General features: G+C 33.4%; 1 protein-coding gene across 1 annotated transcript; it reads right to left on the bottom strand.

Annotated features, from left to right (window-relative positions):
* Positions 1 to 971: 971 nt before the first annotated feature.
* Positions 972 to 13,400, bottom strand: LOC144967096 (BRO1 domain-containing protein BROX-like). The gene is made up of 11 exons (XM_078903929.1): positions 13,286 to 13,400; positions 10,745 to 10,948; positions 10,326 to 10,421; positions 9,009 to 9,081; positions 7,588 to 7,696; positions 7,262 to 7,351; positions 6,845 to 6,930; positions 6,246 to 6,327; positions 4,959 to 5,109; positions 4,265 to 4,427; positions 972 to 3,351 (listed from the first exon to the last, which is right to left on the bottom strand). Exons 1-11 carry the CDS (start codon positions 13,384 to 13,386, stop codon positions 3,238 to 3,240), a joined length of 1,269 nt encoding a protein of 422 aa, XP_078760055.1. The 5' UTR covers positions 13,387 to 13,400; the 3' UTR covers positions 972 to 3,237.
* Between the last annotated feature and the right edge of the window lie 3,660 nt (positions 13,401 to 17,060).

Below are 17,060 nucleotides of genomic sequence, written 5' to 3'. Positions count from 1 at the left end.
GGGGGTGGGGGGTAGGCAAACACTTCAATTACTGCACTTGGGCTTGGCCAACACCACAATCGCACAGACTGGAAAAGGAAGACAGCGGGTGACTGGCAGGCGAAAAATGAGGAAAGAGGGGAGTTGGGGTGTAGAATCATGAAAGCGAGATGTTCTCGCTCGTGTGTTGATGCTTTGGAACTTTTCAACACGACAATAAGGAGGAGGGTGGTAGACAACTTACCATTGACATGCCATTTCATTTCCACTTTGCTTAAATGTGTGTGTGTGAGGGGGGGGGGGGGTGAGGTTCTATGTAATTAGGCCTTTGAACCTAATGGCAATTCAACAAAAGAGAGACGTGTAGTAGACAGCTTAGCATTGACACGCCTTTTCATTTCCATTTCACTTCATCTCTGAGTAGCTGCGCATCATTCATTATCAATTATCGCACAAGAACTTTCGATCTTATTTTAGCTTTGCATTTTACTAAAAGATGTCTAAAAGAAAGCACTGTGCTTACATGTTGGAGTTTAAAATCAAAATACTATGTAAGTCGATGAAAAAAAAGTAGATCAAGACGGAGAAATGTAGAATACACGGCATCCCAAACTCAACTCTTTCAACAGTTTTGAATTGAAAACAAAAAGCCCCAAAAATATTTTTAAAACACACCAGAAAAAAAAAAAAAAAATTAATGGTAACGAAGACAGCATTTATTCAACAACTCCATTTAACGGGAAACCCATGATACGATTAAATGAGCAAATTCCTTAAATAGTTACTACCCTTGAAAAACATTGCAAAACGGGAACTTGCTTTAAACCAAAATGTCTTTAAACCGAAATGGTTTAGAAGGTCCCCAAAATTTCGGTTTAAAGTAATTCTACTGTATATATATATATATATATATATATATATATAATATATATATATATATATATATATATATATATATATATATATATATATCAAATTATTTAAATGTACATAAAGGATTCCTGGATATTGAAGTTGTTAAAGATAATGTAATTATACAAGACAATTTCATTAATAGCTAGTAATTGTTGAAAGAGTTATACAGATTTGTCGTTTCCCACTCAGCTCAAGAAAACACAATAAGAAAGGAATGGTACGGAATGAGAGTTGTTTGAATTCAAATTATTCGTCATTGACTTTTCAATAACACAAAATAAAAGAGCTGAATGCAGAATTATTGTTTATTAAAGGTCAGTAAGACAGATATAATGAAGTGAAAAGATCAAAAGGGGAGATACTGAATGACTCAGTGGTAAAAAGATTATTGCATTTAATTCTTTCCTTGACAAATTCTTATGATTGTGGTAATCTAATGCGGAATAAATCATTCAATTTTGGCAGAATTTGATTAATTATCTAACAATATTGTTAACTATTGGATAATGGACCATGATTCAATATGTCCATATAATAGATCGATCATATACATATTTTAAAGCTAAAATACACGTAAATAATTAAGCCATGTCACTTTATGGAAAAAGTCTGAAAGTAATTCAAAGTTGAACTTTTGACATATATTTGCAGTGCCAAATTCTGCATGAAATGAAATATTCATCAGTGTCTCCGCTTAACAATTAACGTATGGAAACTAGAATGTTTTCACAAAGAAAAGAGAGGATCAATGATCAAATTCTGCTACACCACCTTGTATACAATATCACAATGAACAACAACGTGTTTCTACAGCGATGCGTGACATGCATGAAAAATGAAAGATAACAACATGGGAACTCAATCCGAATGACAATATTTTACAAAAAAAAATAAATAAAAAGACATATGTCATAGAATGTACACAAATGCACACACACACCCTCACACATACTCTCTCTCTCTCTCTCAGACACACAAACAACTCGCCCTCTATCAGTGAACACTCATGAATCAGAATCAACTAAAAATATTCCTTAAGAATTGGAGTATTTAGTCCAGGATAAAAAGGAAGAGACAGACATGAAATCTAGACACTAATGATAAAGGTCAGCTATTCATCTGTTTACATCCCCTTTAACAATGGACGACACATCTAACTCGAAGAACTAAAAACAAACAATTTTTTATTCATGTGATTATCATATCCATATATAAATATATATATTAATAAAGTAAAAATATTTTTAAAAAACAACCGTAACAAAATTTTAAAAAGATAAACATTGCAGAGTAACGAGATTATCACAAGAAAATTGTAAACAGCTAAATGTTATATAAAGTAATGACCAAAAATGAACACAGCAGCTTTGAAAAACAATAACAAATTTTATTTTTTTAAAAACGAGACATGCCAAATATTCATCTGCCGTCTGCCTGGATTTTAAGTGATGCAAGCATGTCTTTCATAATTTTGTTATCAGCTGAAGAAGGGCATGAAACGGTCTGTGTTTGGTAGTTTGTTCTCTTTCAAAGCTGTTATATTCTTTTTGTTCATTACTTTTTACAGGCAACAGCATCCAGCATCTAAAGGTTATATACATTTTGATGAATATAGCAACTCTTTCTCCTGTAACCTTTTTTTTTTCTCTCCCACAATTGATACAATTGAAACTCTTGAAAGAAAAAAAAAAAGGACTTAAAAGGCAAAAGAAGTTTCAGACACTAAATTTTATGTGAATGAAATTCATATAAACATGGTGCAATGCATGGCAGTACTTTAAAGATTTGCAAAGTTTCTTTTTGACAGGAAAGGGCGTCTATTAGCATTTCATAGGAAGTCACATGAAACTAAACAAAACCTGCATTGCTTAGACTAAAACCGAAATCACATCTCATTGATAACAAATGTTTTAATCTTTACATAAAACATTTACTCACCTTATCATGGACTATATATCATATCACATGAACGTCAACTGACCTTTAACTGCCCAGTGAGCATATTTAGAATCAATTAGCTCCTGGCCACTTTAATCATTACATGCATTAATCTCATGCACAGGTTATAATATATGGGAATTAATCACACATCACTCTTTTTCTCATTCTCTCTCCCATTTGTTATCAAAATCTTTTACGTCCATTTGTGTGAGGTTTACTTAAAATAAATTAATCAAATTCATTGTCAAAAAAAAATGCGCCTAAAGATTTATAGTTTTTCACATATGAATGCTCAGGAAATAAACGCAACATGAAGAAATACAAATAACAGTTGATTATAAATATAACTATAATTATATGAAAACATAAGGTCACAAACAACAAGAGAGAGAATGGTTCCTTCTATGAAACAACACATCCGCTATTGTTACTGGGGCTTTTGTCAGACATTGGGACTTCTTTCTCCTTCACAGCAGGCAGGGGGCCTGGCTTCGCATCTTTATTTTCTTTGTCTTTCTGTTTGAGAAAAAAAAAATCTTATATTTTATTATATTTCACAAAAACTAACCTTAAAAACTTGAGATTTTTTATATGGCGCAATATCAACTTAATGTTCTTTTCAAAGTCCTAAACATAATATTAAATTTTTTTTTGAACACGGACAATTTGTCCAGGTCCTAATTTTACAGCTGAGTACAGTGAAAAAAATGTAGATAAAGAGCCATTTCCAAAGACTTAACTTTGTACCACCCACAGCAGGACTCAAACCAGGGGCCTTCAGATTAGAATGTGAGTCATACCACATGACCATATGGCGCACAAGCTTCATTAAAGATCATATGGTCATTTAAATTGAAGTGCAATTCCACAAATCCACAGCAATGTACTTCACAATAATTATTAATTTATTCCTCCAGCAGTTCCTTTCCATTCAATGTAAGTTGTAAGTCATCCGTGAACCAGTCCTTTTACTATATCCACCCTAGCCTAAAACCAGGTACTAATTCACATCTGAGTCAACTGAGGAAACGTTTGCAAAGTACCTTAGCTAAAGATATATGATGGGGCTGATTATGTGATTATTGTCACCCAACCAGCCCGTAAATGATTAATAAGACATTTTGATGATTGACAATGCACCTTAACACGATTGATGATTGACAATGCCCCTAAACATGTTTGATGATTGACAATGCACCTAAACATGTCCAAAATACAGATTGATAAATGACAAAATTTGAATAAGAGAAAATTATAAAATCTATGAGTGTCATGAGATAATTTTTTTTGCAGAAACATAACTTTCATATCAGTACTTACAGATCAGATCTGAAAATGAGCTAAGCGGTCAATGTACTGCCCATGCAAGGTGCATACATTGACCTGCATGAACCATTACAGCAAGAATTCAAATCATAACATTACACACCTTATCCTGCGGGGGTTTAGGGGCTGCTGTGCTACATTTTCCGTAGACTTCTGGTGTCCATAGTTCATTCATGGCAGGAGCCTGATAATCCTCAGGACTAACCAGGCCGTATGTGGCCTTCAGTTCAAGCTGGGGTGGGTCGAAAGCTACCTTGTGGTGGTATCTGGTTTTGAAATTGTTGATGGCAAAAGTCAGTTGTTCTAACAATTGAACTTCTGAGCTGACAAACAAACATTACATTTTAATTTTCTATCACTTAATGAAAATTGTCAAAATAATTATGGATTAAGGGTATGATCTTTGACAAGGAAACAAAAAAACTGTTGTTTTGTTTTCTGGAAGTATTTTCAGAACTTTTTGATTATACATGCATTGTTATTCCAAATCTTAGGACCACTAGTGATGATCTACGTGTAATTTTGCAATGTGGTCTTCTTCTTCTTCTTCTTGAAAAGTCAATATAAATAAAATCATGAAATAGGACGAGTTGTCATCCCTACAGAGAAACAAGGGAAAGGCTGTCAACCATTGGCTCCATGGCTCTCATGACCATTTCCTCTATTATAATTACATTTTCTAGTGTAAAATCCACCAGGGATTATCATTTTGAAATTATATATTCATAAAAAAACAACATCACACACAACAATCAAGGATGTGACAAAAAAAAAAAGGAAAAATGTTATCAACCCACATTAGACCGTTCTCTCGTTCACACTTCTCCAAAGTACGTTTTACAATTGGTCCCAGTTTCTTGAAGAAAAAATGATTTTGTGGCCTGGCTGTGGTCCCAACACCTTTCGTTTTAGCATATTCTAGACAGGTTTGCTCCGATTTCGTGTATACTAGAAAAATAGAGTAAAGTTTATTTTTGAAAATCAAAGGTATTTTTTATGTAATGTCAGCATCCAGGTCATGAATGAGGACCTTAATCAACCTAATGGGCAGAAGATGATAGAGTTAAAGTTTATCAGTTTTCTCAATACTTCTAGGTCACAAAAGCTTAGGTGAGACAAAGATAATTAGTTCAAGGAAGGAAATGAAGTATATCCCAGCAGTTTGTCTAGCCATAGGCTTCCCAAGTCTCATAAAGATCCAAGAATGTTATCCTTGCTGAAAGGGACGTGCTCAGATTACCAATGATCAATTTTAAAGTGAGAGCATTTGCTTTGCAAAATTAATACGAAAAAAAAAAAAAAACAAGAAAAACAAAACAAAAACCCAGCCCTCTCACCAAAAAAACAAAAACAAAACGAAACAAACCCCAACCCCCCCCCCCCCCCCCACCCCATACTTTCTAGGAAATATTTCCAATCATGTCTGAGAAAAGTCAGTTCTCTATTTCATGAAAATGACATGAGACCCCATGGTAGGTTACAATGTAAGAGCTGACCTAAACCTCTGTGTCATATAGACCCAATATCCATCCTATATTGTCCATGCTCTCTATCATGAGCCCTTGTACTACTACTCACTTGAAAAGTGAAGAGGAAGAAAATAGATCAAAGTTGTTTGACTGCCTATCTGAATATGGAAGCTTTAATAGCCATACCGATGATAATAACAAGAAATGAAGTGAGTAGGAAAGTGCCAGAAGACAATAGAGAATAAAAATTTCGCTGCAGCGATGGGGGCTCGAACCCGCAAACTTACTAGTTCAACAACTCCGCCTGGCTGGGGAGAGTGCAACTCTATCGTAAGAGTCGCTTGAAATTTAAAAGAATTTTTTTGCTTTCATGGGTGGAGGAGGGGGAGATAATTATTGTCAAAACTATCTTTACAAATTTAAAAAAAATTGCTATCAGTTGTACTAAAGAACAGTTCAACATCTTTAAAATAAATGCTTTGATACCCCAGTTTTTCATTCCCCCCAATTTTATTGAATCAATTAAAGCCAAGCATCTGTAGTTCCGCAAATGGCTGGTCTGTAATACGAACTACACATTACTGTAAAGACTATTGAGAACATATAAAAACTTACAATCCAAACTTTCTCGAAGTCCACGGATTGCATCCCCACATTTGTCTTGGGCCAACAGGTTGTCTCCGTTATAGCTATGTGCCTGTAAAAATGATAGAAAAAGAAGGAGTTATCAATATGTCCACATTTCTTTACTTTCATCTCACAAGAAATTTTTTGACATACAATAGAAACAAGTAGATCGATAGATAGAAAGGTTGATGGATAAATTCCTCAAATATTTGATTATTTTCCCCTTTAAACATTAATAAATGGTAATATATCTTGAGTATATAAGCGGTGGATATTCAATAAGGCCAAATGGAGCTTTCGGTTTATACTGGTTTTTGCGTGACTGACCAGTAACAGTAAAAGAATTTACATGGACAGACACAAAAACAACAGTTAAATACTTCTATGCCCATTAGCATCGGCTGGGTAAATGGGTCTAAATCAGATGTAGTGAGAATTAATTTGCAATCCTTTCCGTATGTTGCACACAATTAGAAAACTAGGATAAACTTTGTCCTTTTGGTAAATCACGAATTAAAGGTCAACAAAAAATAAATCATTCAAATCAGATTCTATCCTTCCCATTATAAAAATGCATTTACACTTACACAGGACAGATAAAACTTGTTTTTCAGCTGAAAATATTTCCTCCATTTTCCCACAAGCAACTGGTCTAGACTTGCAAGTGCCTCATCTAACAAAACACAGAAATACTAGATACAACATGGTAAGAGAAATCATAGCGTCTTTTTTGGTTTATTTATGCATAATAAAAAATTACCTCTTATCTTGCATATCATGCAGTTATTTATGTGCTCTATATTACAAACTGCTACAAGATACAAATGTATTGGAAAATATCGTTAGCTATTCATTCAAGTTAAAGAAATTTATAATCAAATTATGTCTGATGTTAATATCATCAAATTTTTAAAAAGTTAAATACATAAATTGATTGGTTGATCAAAAATAAATTAACTAAAAATAATCAATTAATAAATGAAATATTTAGATGGACAAATTACCTCCTCTTAAGTACATTTCTGACGTTTCATATGCCAGAGCTGCAATCAAACCAACTGAATGTTTCAACTCGATAGCTCGAGCAAGAGTGACTGCAAATAAAACAGATTGCAATCGTTGAGATTATATGATTACATAAGATTAGAGGAACGCTGATCAAAGTGATGAAGAGCACAAATTAGAATTGACATAGTTTTAAGTCTAATCTATCATTATAAATAGATCAATTTCAATGGGGTTTTTTAAAGCATCTGATCAGGTAAATTTTGCTTTACATTAAAAAAAAAAAGCATTACAAAAAATACAAAATATAGAATGGTTGGCCTACTTTCTTGTGCTTCTGCAGTACACTGATGGATGTAAGCATCTAGAATACGGGTATCTGTGTCATGTACACCTTCTGCTGGAACATCAAGTAATTTACTCAAAAGTTCATCCTGCAAATGTAATAGTGATACAATCTTTTTAAATTGTATAATTTTAAAAACTATTTAAAAGAACCATTAAAATCAATATCTACTTTCCTTTATGTAAACATTACTTATTTACTTTAAATTGTTTTTTTTTAACATTCAGTGCTGTTCTAATGGTGACGATGTGTCATCAAATCTCTCTACTAATTTAGATAATGCTCCGATTCAAAAATTGTAATTGACTGTATTTGTGTTAGACAATCGATAAAAAAAAATATTTAGAAAACAAAAGCAAACTTATAAACGTATCAATTATCTTGTATTATTTTTGAGAAAAAAGACTTGAATTAATGTGAATAATTAACGGTTTCGGAGTACAATTACAGTAAGTCATGGCTAAATCAAAATTTAAGGGCTCAGGTGTCTATTTCTGTTAAGAAATTTTCGTTCCAGCTAAGAGCATCACAAGAAAATCCAGAGGCACTGCTTAGTCAGTATACTACAGGTTATTCCCTCCCCTAAACCCCAAAGTGATAAGATTTCATTTAACGGTGAATAAAGTCACTTAATACTGTTTATTTTTTTCTTCAATGCAAGGGTGCTTGCGCATCAGCGCTTTATAAAGAGCAGAATTTGGATGTGTATGTACGCACTAAACCAGATGTAATTCTTTTTAACGTAATAGTTTGTTTGTTTGTTTGTTTCAAAGGGTTTTATGATACTCACAACATATTTAGGTCATATCAGTGCCAGCAAAAACGAAGAAAATGGGATAGTAAAAAACTCTAGAATTACAATTAAAGCACCCAAGTAAAAGTAAGACAAAGGGGAATTTAAATAGGAAAATATAATAGTTCAAATAGGGAACAGATGTAGATTCTAAGAGCATACAATCAGTGTACTTAGATAGAGATCACCTAAATATCTCATCCTGACACAGGCACAGGTCCCCACTAAGAGGAATACACTCAAATGTTTAAAAATCATATTTATGTAAAACAAAAGATAATACAGCAGAGAGACGATTTACAAGACAAAGGATATCATCTTCCAAACTCTAACTATAAATTTGACTGTTTCCCTGCCAGCCAGGGCCAGGAGAAAAACCAAGTAATCTCATTCCAAGTCAAAGACAGAATGCATGTTGGAAAACAGCTGTAGGAGGACAGAAGACACAGTGCCTCCTTGCCCACTATGGGAGGTCAGGAAACCCCATCCAGAACTTATAGCTTGTTTGAGGTTAGAGATTTAAGACCGTTGAACAATAACAGTAAACATTTTTTTTCTTTTTGTTTAACAATATCAGTATCTAATATAAATAGCGAGTGTAACATACCTTACAAAATTTGAACATCCCAGCAGCTGTCCTCAAACATTTGTGAATTTCTTTGGCTTCTTCCATATCCGGACTAAAATGTTTAGTAAAAAAAAAAAAAAAGAAAAAAAAAAAGGAAAGTCGCCATATTTTAATAGTTTGATAACTACTATCAAGGAAATTAAAAAAAAAAAGAAATGACAGAAAAATTTCAGACATTTTTGGTGGGAGTTAAACAATGGTTTCAGCATTCAAACAATAATAAAAGGTCTGTAACATTCTATAATTAAAAATGATGATACCGATGATAATGATAATAATAACAATAATAATAAAAATAATATTAATAATAATAATAATAATAATAATAATAATAATAATATAATAATAATAAAAATAAAATAATAATAATAATAATAATAATAATAATAATAATAATAATAATAATAATAATAATAATAATAATAATAACAACAACAATAATGATGATGATGTGATAATAATAATAATATTCCTATTTCTTAAACGTTGCATACAAATACAATTTTGAACAAGTGTACATGCAATAATTAGAAAAATATAAATTTCAAATTCTGTTAAAAAATAAAGTTGATTTTTGTGAATCATCGTTAGGAAGCCAGCCTTATCATATACCATTGCTTTTTTATGCATCACCCTGGAAAAGCTTAGAAGGTATCGCCCATTCTGCTACAATTAAAAAAACAAAACAACAAAAAATGAGAACAAAAAACATAAACGGTAGCAACGTTTAACACCATGTCAATTTTTGCATTAGAAAAAAAAACTGTTTTGCCACAGCTCTAAGCAGTTTGCATGAATTGATAATGTAAGGAATTAAAAAAGAGAACATAGGCTTTACTGATTATAAATTAAATTTTCTCTTTCTGCTTCTAAAACAAATAAATGAATATATTTTTAAAAAGCTTTAAACCGGTAAATAATAATCAAGCCGCACATTGTTTACCTCTATTGGATATTGAGAATGTTTTTCCATATTAGGTATGAAAATGTAATTACCAACCCATGGTCAAAGTAAGTGTAAATAGATGTCAATGTCACCACAGTAAATAATAATGAATCATAACCACATTTTGGCTTTTGCTAAGAAGTTTATAGTTTTGGTGTTAGAAAGAAAATATAGTGTACGAACTGTTACTGTTCCGTAGAAGAAAAGCATCAACAGCAACAATTCAAAAATAAAAATACTAATTATCTTATTGTCATCATGTTCAATATATGATGCCCTACCTTATTATTTAATTGAAACTAACACTGCTAACTTGGATAGATATTTCCTGTCAAATTTCATAAACTTACTCATCTTTGGCCGCAAGTTTAGCTGCATGTTTGGTATACCATAATGCAATATTGAAAGTCATGGAGAAATACTCAAAGCCAGTATCAGATCTTTCTCTGAAATGAGCACAAAAAATGGAAATTTAAAAAAGCAAAACAAAAACATTCATTGTAAACAAAGCATTGTCTTAACAATAAATTATATACATATTCTGATAATTTCAATACAAACAAATACTCATACTACAGTTACCAACTCAACTCCTTCATAACATTTTGCATTTTAAAAAGTCATGCCAAAACAAAAAGAAAAAATAATTTATACACATTGAGAAATAACGATTGTCAACTGGGTGAAAGGGAATGAAATCGTATTAAAATTTAAAAAATAAAAAAACTTGATGGGAATAGATTAATTATATTTTAGAAAGTTCCTTTACACTGGTGGGTTTCCAACCAAAGTATTTGTCCATTTGAACTTAATGAGTTTTCGTAGTTTGTTTTCTGGCTCATTTGGGTCCATTTGGATACACATTCCTTGTAAAAGGCCCAAGTAATCAGAGGTCATTTTGTCCATTGTTTCTCTTGTATGGTTGGGATCTGTCAACATTTCCAACAATTTGGATCTTAGCTGCCGTAAATCACTGAAAAAAAAAGACAAACCAGAAAAGAAATAATTAAAATCAAAGTCATCTTGTTATATCTGGTTTTATTTAATTCTTTTTTCTCTCACTGCAACGAAGGAAGTTTATATTTTAGTGATAAATAAAATCTATGTCACTTTAAAAACGACACAGGGGAGCTACAGTAAACTGGCTTTTGTGCAAAGTCTCAAGGCCAAGTCTATGTGTGTCAAAAAATACATTTATCTCTCTTAGACCAGTAAAACAGCTTGTTTTCAATTACTTTATCAATTTATATTTGCAATAGAGATACAGTCATGCAACCATCTTTGAACATTTTGCTGCAGCATTAGATATCCCAGATATTTGTCTGTATCACGCGAAGGAGCCAAATTCACAATAAAAAATAGCCACTCTTGATACTCTTATAAGTACTTAATAAATGAATGACAACCATACTCATACTCATTTCATTTATGGACTACAATGTCTAGATGAACTAAACCTCAGAACAAGAGAAATGATCCCTATCTTGGCTCTTATTTTTTTTCTTTTTAACCTTTGCAGTTAATCAATTCCTTTTACATAATTAATTCTATGTTCTATTCTTAAAAAATAACATTTTATAAATCAAACTGATAGGTCTTTCGAATCATCTCTTGCGGGAATTATATAGATTAATGGATATTCTATAATCCTGATGGAACAAATCTTAACTGTCAAATATATTACTGAACTAGTGAGCATATATATGGCTCCCGATTATTTCAAATTCAAATCCATTGAATATTTATTCATTGTTTATCTTACTTAAGGATTCAATATTATAAATGTATATTACTGTTTAATAAATATCTATGTATCATAAATATACAGTTGATGTATAATCGCTTACAACTGCATAGTCTCATGTGACCTGAAACTGAGGTAAGAAACAGAGATACAGATAAGGAAAGATGAGATATTGCAGGCATTTTTTAACTTCTTTTGTTTCCCCCCCACAAAATTCAGGCCCTAACTTTTACTTCACCGCACCCCATCAAAAGAATTCCTCTTTTCATACTTTGGTTGTTTCCTTAGTGGTGCCTGTGGAAATTCTTCCAAAAGATTTACCAGAAAGCTTCTTCTTCATGGACTTGGCTCAATAGAGAAAATTTGTTTGTCATAATAATAGAAAAAAAAATAAATTAAAATGGAATTATCTGATTTATTTGAGTTAAATTCTTTTTTTAAATATCATTTCTGCTATTATTTACATATGCCACATTAATAATATTAATATGGCATTTGTAAACAGTAACAACTACTTCGAAGTCTACCAGTGCCAGTTTCTAGCTTAAGTATGAATCGGACAAAGCCAAAGTGAAAGTGAATGAAAGTAAAGACAAGAAGAGAGGAATGATTATATTTATATTAGGCTGCCGCTATTGGGACTCGAGTCTTAATAGTCTCCCGTGGCTATTCAGACTCCAACACGTGCAATCAACAGGTTTTTTTTGGACTCAGTCTGAATAGTCTTCCATGGCAGTATAAATTTTTAATCATTTTATAGTTTTTTAAATATTGATAATTATAAATAGAATTGATGCAAATCAAAATAACAATTATAGTAACTTTATTTGATAAGAAAGACAAAATCATTGATCAAAAGTAACAAAAGTCAGTTAAAGTTAAAGTAACTAAGTTAAGTTCTAAATGAAAAGCTTTGTTAACAGCACAACGCGATGTCCAAACAAAATCAGGCCAATTTTTCTTTGTAATTAACATAGTCTACTAGTGCTAGACAAGCATCAATCCTTCTACAGTCTGTCTGAAGCAGGGATCATGAGTGAGAGTCATGAGCCATTTCGACATGAGCAAAACAGAATTTCTTCTGAACTCTTCTTCTTATATTTCTTTATCAGTTCTGCCCACTGCCGCACTGTGTTTCATTGCGCACGCACATTGGACTTTGAGTCCGAATAGCCACGGGAGACTATTCAGACTCGAGTCAGAATTGCCACTTCGTTTATATTAATATTATGAATATGATGATGATTATATGATGATGATGAGCTGATACTGATACTGAAATTGAGGAGATCTCTCAGAACTACAAAATGAGATGAGATTCATCTAATGATACCGTTTTAAAAATTTGTTGAATCATGCTAACGATAACACAGTCAATGTCTTTGCAAAACCGGTTTCTTTAATGTGTATGATTCATCATCACGTTATGTCGACATAATTTGTCGAAACTGGATAGATTTTTTGGAAAAGAAAAACCAAACGATTCCTAGGTTTGGGATTTATTCAGTGAGCTTAATTATATAATCACGGCGACAAATGAAGAAAAAAACCCTCATAGATAAATACCTAAATATTTTTCGTGTCTTATCATTCGTTGAGACTCCATGAAGCTCATAGTTTACAGTGGCTGTCGCCTTCAGTGGATTTCTGTGAAACCAGTACGCCATTGTTATTATTTGTTATTGACGGAAGTGCGACACACGGAAGTAAACAAAAATTTTAACAAGGGCATGAAATAATCTAATCGCAATATTAACATTTGTTTTTAATTTATACAGATATATATTTTTTCTTGTTGAAGACAAATTAATTATTAACAATGATTATTAATTGCATTCCAATGACGATCTTGTAATAAAGTCAGACAATAATTCAATTTTCAGTAGCCTTATTCCTCTAGAATCATTTACTTCACAACCACATACTTCCTTCTGCTCCTCTTCCTTCTACTTCTGCTCCTCTTCCTTCTCCCCACCCTCCTCCTTATCTACATCTTTCTTCTTCTTCTTCTTCTTCTTCTTCTTCTTCTTCTTCTTCTTCTTCCCCCTCCTCCTCTCCTTTTCCTCCTCCTCCTCCTTCCCATTGTTCCGTTGCCATACATCACCACCTTCAAACAATGGGAAGAGAACGGCGTTACTTTTCCACACAACTACACGTCTTTATTATTATTTTTTAAATAGGGGAGTTGACTCGTATTATCTTCATAAAACTATTTCAAGATGAGTTATGTCGCTTTGTTTGTGGCTTTCTGGAGGACGAAACGGTATCCCAGAATTAACCTGTAGAATTTTGAACATTCAAAGCTTGGGATTCCCGTTACACACTCAAACACGCTCCGACAAACATAGCTGGTTGTTTACAAACAATATGTTGAATGGAGTGACGCCACTCTGCCTTCTTCTTTTTTTTTCTTTTTTTTTTTTGACCGCCAGTTTTATTAGATCTCAGTAGATTCTCTCAATATGACTATAAACGTTTTAAGGTTGCACACAGTTTTCCGTGTTTACTTGCATTTTACATCAGATTCTACCCATTCCTGCGTAGTTTGCAATTATTGTTTGCTAGGTAGTGACTAGTTGGACAATCCGAATTAAAGGAAAGGGCCATGGTTATGTTCTCTTCACTACTAGTTTATTGATGATTGGAGCGTTACTAAGCGTTAACCACAAAGACTATTCCCTGCCATTTTGCCCGTTCCGTTTCATTGACTTTTTATTTCCTGTCAACGAACATCTCAACATCACCTACAAATTAGAAATAAAAAAAAACCCAATTGTTTCAGCATCCTGCAAACCTTGAGTAAGGAAATGGAACCAGAAGAACTGTCAGAAAGCATTGAAAAAGTACTTCACGAAGCAGCCACAAGTTATCTCTCCCCCTCCCCCCCCCAAAAAAAAAAATACAAAGAAGGACGAAACCATGGATAAGCCATGAGAATCTGGATGCCATAGAAAAGAGGAATAAAAACCAAAGCAAAAATTTGGTCTTGTATCAAAAGAGTACAAAGATGCAAAATCTCATGTAATAAAACTGTTAAAGAGAAACAAAACAGAGTCTCTAGAGAAACAACTTTTCAACATCGAAAGAGCAATGAGATCTAACCACACAAGAACAATGTATCAGGAAATCAGTAGGGTGATAATAAAGTTCTTCCCGCGCCTATCAGCAATTAAAGGTAAAAATGGTGAAACCCTGAATGAACATGAAAAAAAAATTGCTGCGAGATGGGCTGGTCTAGTGAATGTACAATAGGAAGGACAGAACTATGAAACAAATAACACAAAATTATGAGGAACTTCCACCACAAAAGAAGTAAAATAGAATGGATAATAGATCAGATCCAAACAGTAAAAGCGGTGGGAAATGATGAAATATGCCGGGAGATGATTAAAGCAAGCGGAAAGGAAGATATTTAAATATCACAAATACTTTGCAATAAGATATGACAAAAAGAGAGGTGGCCTCCAGAATGGACAAAGACAGTTTTTGTCCCAATACCGAAAAAAGAAGACCCCCAAGAATGTACAAATTATCGAACAATTGCACTCACCAGCCATACGAGTAAAATTTTACTCAAAATAATTATGAAACGACTCGAATTTAAGTTTGATGAAGAAATTAGTCAATCTCAGGCATGCTCTCTACCAAATAGAGGGACATGAGGTCAATTAATAATAATTATTCGTGCTCTGATAGAAAAATGTAGAGAAACAAACACAAACCTACATATTACTTCATTGACTACACTAAAGTCTTCGATCACACACTCTAAAATGATTGATACTTTAAAAGAAATGAACAGCCATTACAATATTGTAAGCCTGCTATCAAATTTATACCTCAATCAGTCTGCTTCTGTTCATCTTGAACATGGACTACCACATGGTTTCCAGTCAAAAGGGGAGCGAGGAAAGGCTGCATCCTGTCTCCTTCTATTGTCAGCCTTTCCATTGAATCTATCATGAGAGGGGTCATTGATGATGAAGCTGAACAAAACTACGGTGCACCAAAATTAAATAGCAAACCAATCTTAGATCTGAGATATGCTGACGACACTGCATTCCTGCTGTCAACAACGCTTTCTGGATTAGACAGACTAGTTCAATCCGCAAAACAACATAGTGAGGACAAAAACCTAAATGCTAAAAAGACCAAAGTAATGGACACTGATAAAAGCTCATTGTGGTTAATGGAGAAAAACTGGAAATGTCAACAATTTTGAATATATCAGGGCAAGAATAGAGACAAATGGAAAACCGAACCCTGATATCCTAAGCATTTACCCAAACAACGTTGACAAAAATGATGACATTATTGAAAATTGAAAGCAACCAGCGAAAAATGAAAATATTAAGAACATGCATGTTTCTAACAGCATTGTATAGATGTGAATCATGGACACTCACAGAAAGCGATGAGAATAAAATTAATGCATTTGAAATGATGCTACCGGAAAATTCCCCGCATTCTCTCGACAACAAAGGAAACTAACTAAATTGTGAAAGATCCAGGGCATTAAGGAGCCATATCTCATCAAGATGATACATAAACTAAAACGTGCTTGTTGGGGTTCATATCAAGAGACATGCCACACTTGAAAAACTTTTTCTAGATGGTTTTGTGGAGGGTAAAAGAGGAAGAGGGAGTCCAAGCTGCAGGTGGTCACAAGACATCAGCGAATAGATGAATGAGCCAGTGATTGCATGTGAAAAGATGAGGCAGGACAGAAGCTTGTTTCGGTTTTGCGGAGGCCATTTAGGAGGGATAAGCCATGATGATGATGATGAGTCAGACGTTCCTTAATCCTCATTGTTCTACTTACAAAGAAAAACAGTTCAAATAGATTTTCAAAATGCCGAAGTGATTCAAATTTGAAACCTTTATCAGCGATGATAATCATCCTGGACGTTCTGTTGAGTGTTATTCTTCATTTCCATCCAAAAGTCAATACACAATATGAACAGTTTTTTAGATGGATTTCTCTATGCGGTAGCTAGGGCGACTGTTCACTGATATTTCTCTCTCTCTCTCTCTCTCTCTCTCTCTCTCTCTCTCTCTCTCTCTCTCTCTCCCTCTCTCTCCATCTCTCTCTTTCTCTATCTCTTTCACTCTCTTTCAGCCAGGCGGAGGGTACCTTGTCAGTTGGATCCCGAATTTGGCTCTGACACCGCGATATTTCCATTCTCTGTTTTCATCTGGTACTTCTCCATGCCCCATATTTCTCCTTATTATATAAAGGTGCGCCGTTTAAAAGCAAAACCACTTTCAACCTCCACCAGTTTCGGTTGTCCAGCTGCGATGCGTTTCGCATAACGCGCTAAGTTGAACCACGTTCGACACT

The sequence above is a fragment of the Berghia stephanieae genome, chromosome 1 (genome assembly GCF_034508935.2).
Source record: "Berghia stephanieae isolate SIO BIC M18660-M18661 chromosome 1, UCSD_Bste_1.3, whole genome shotgun sequence".
Classification (NCBI taxonomy): domain Eukaryota; kingdom Metazoa; phylum Mollusca; class Gastropoda; order Nudibranchia; family Aeolidiidae; genus Berghia; species Berghia stephanieae.
This window is presented reverse-complemented; position numbering and strand designations above follow the sequence as displayed.

What these genes read in the sequence shown, in the direction of transcription:
- LOC144967096 (XM_078903929.1), bottom strand. Translation starts at nt 13,386, where the DNA reads ATGGCGTACTGGTTTCACAGAAATCCACTGAAGGCGACAGCCACTGTA. An exon ending in GGATGTTCAAATTTTGTAAG is followed by an intron (nt 7,697 to 9,008) that starts GTATGTTACACT and finishes TTACATTTGCAG; the next exon opens with GATGAACTTTTGAGTAAATT. An exon ending in GAACGAGAGAACGGTCTAAT is followed by an intron (nt 4,428 to 4,958) that starts GTGGGTTGATAA and finishes TTTCAAAACCAG; the next exon opens with ATACCACCACAAGGTAGCTT.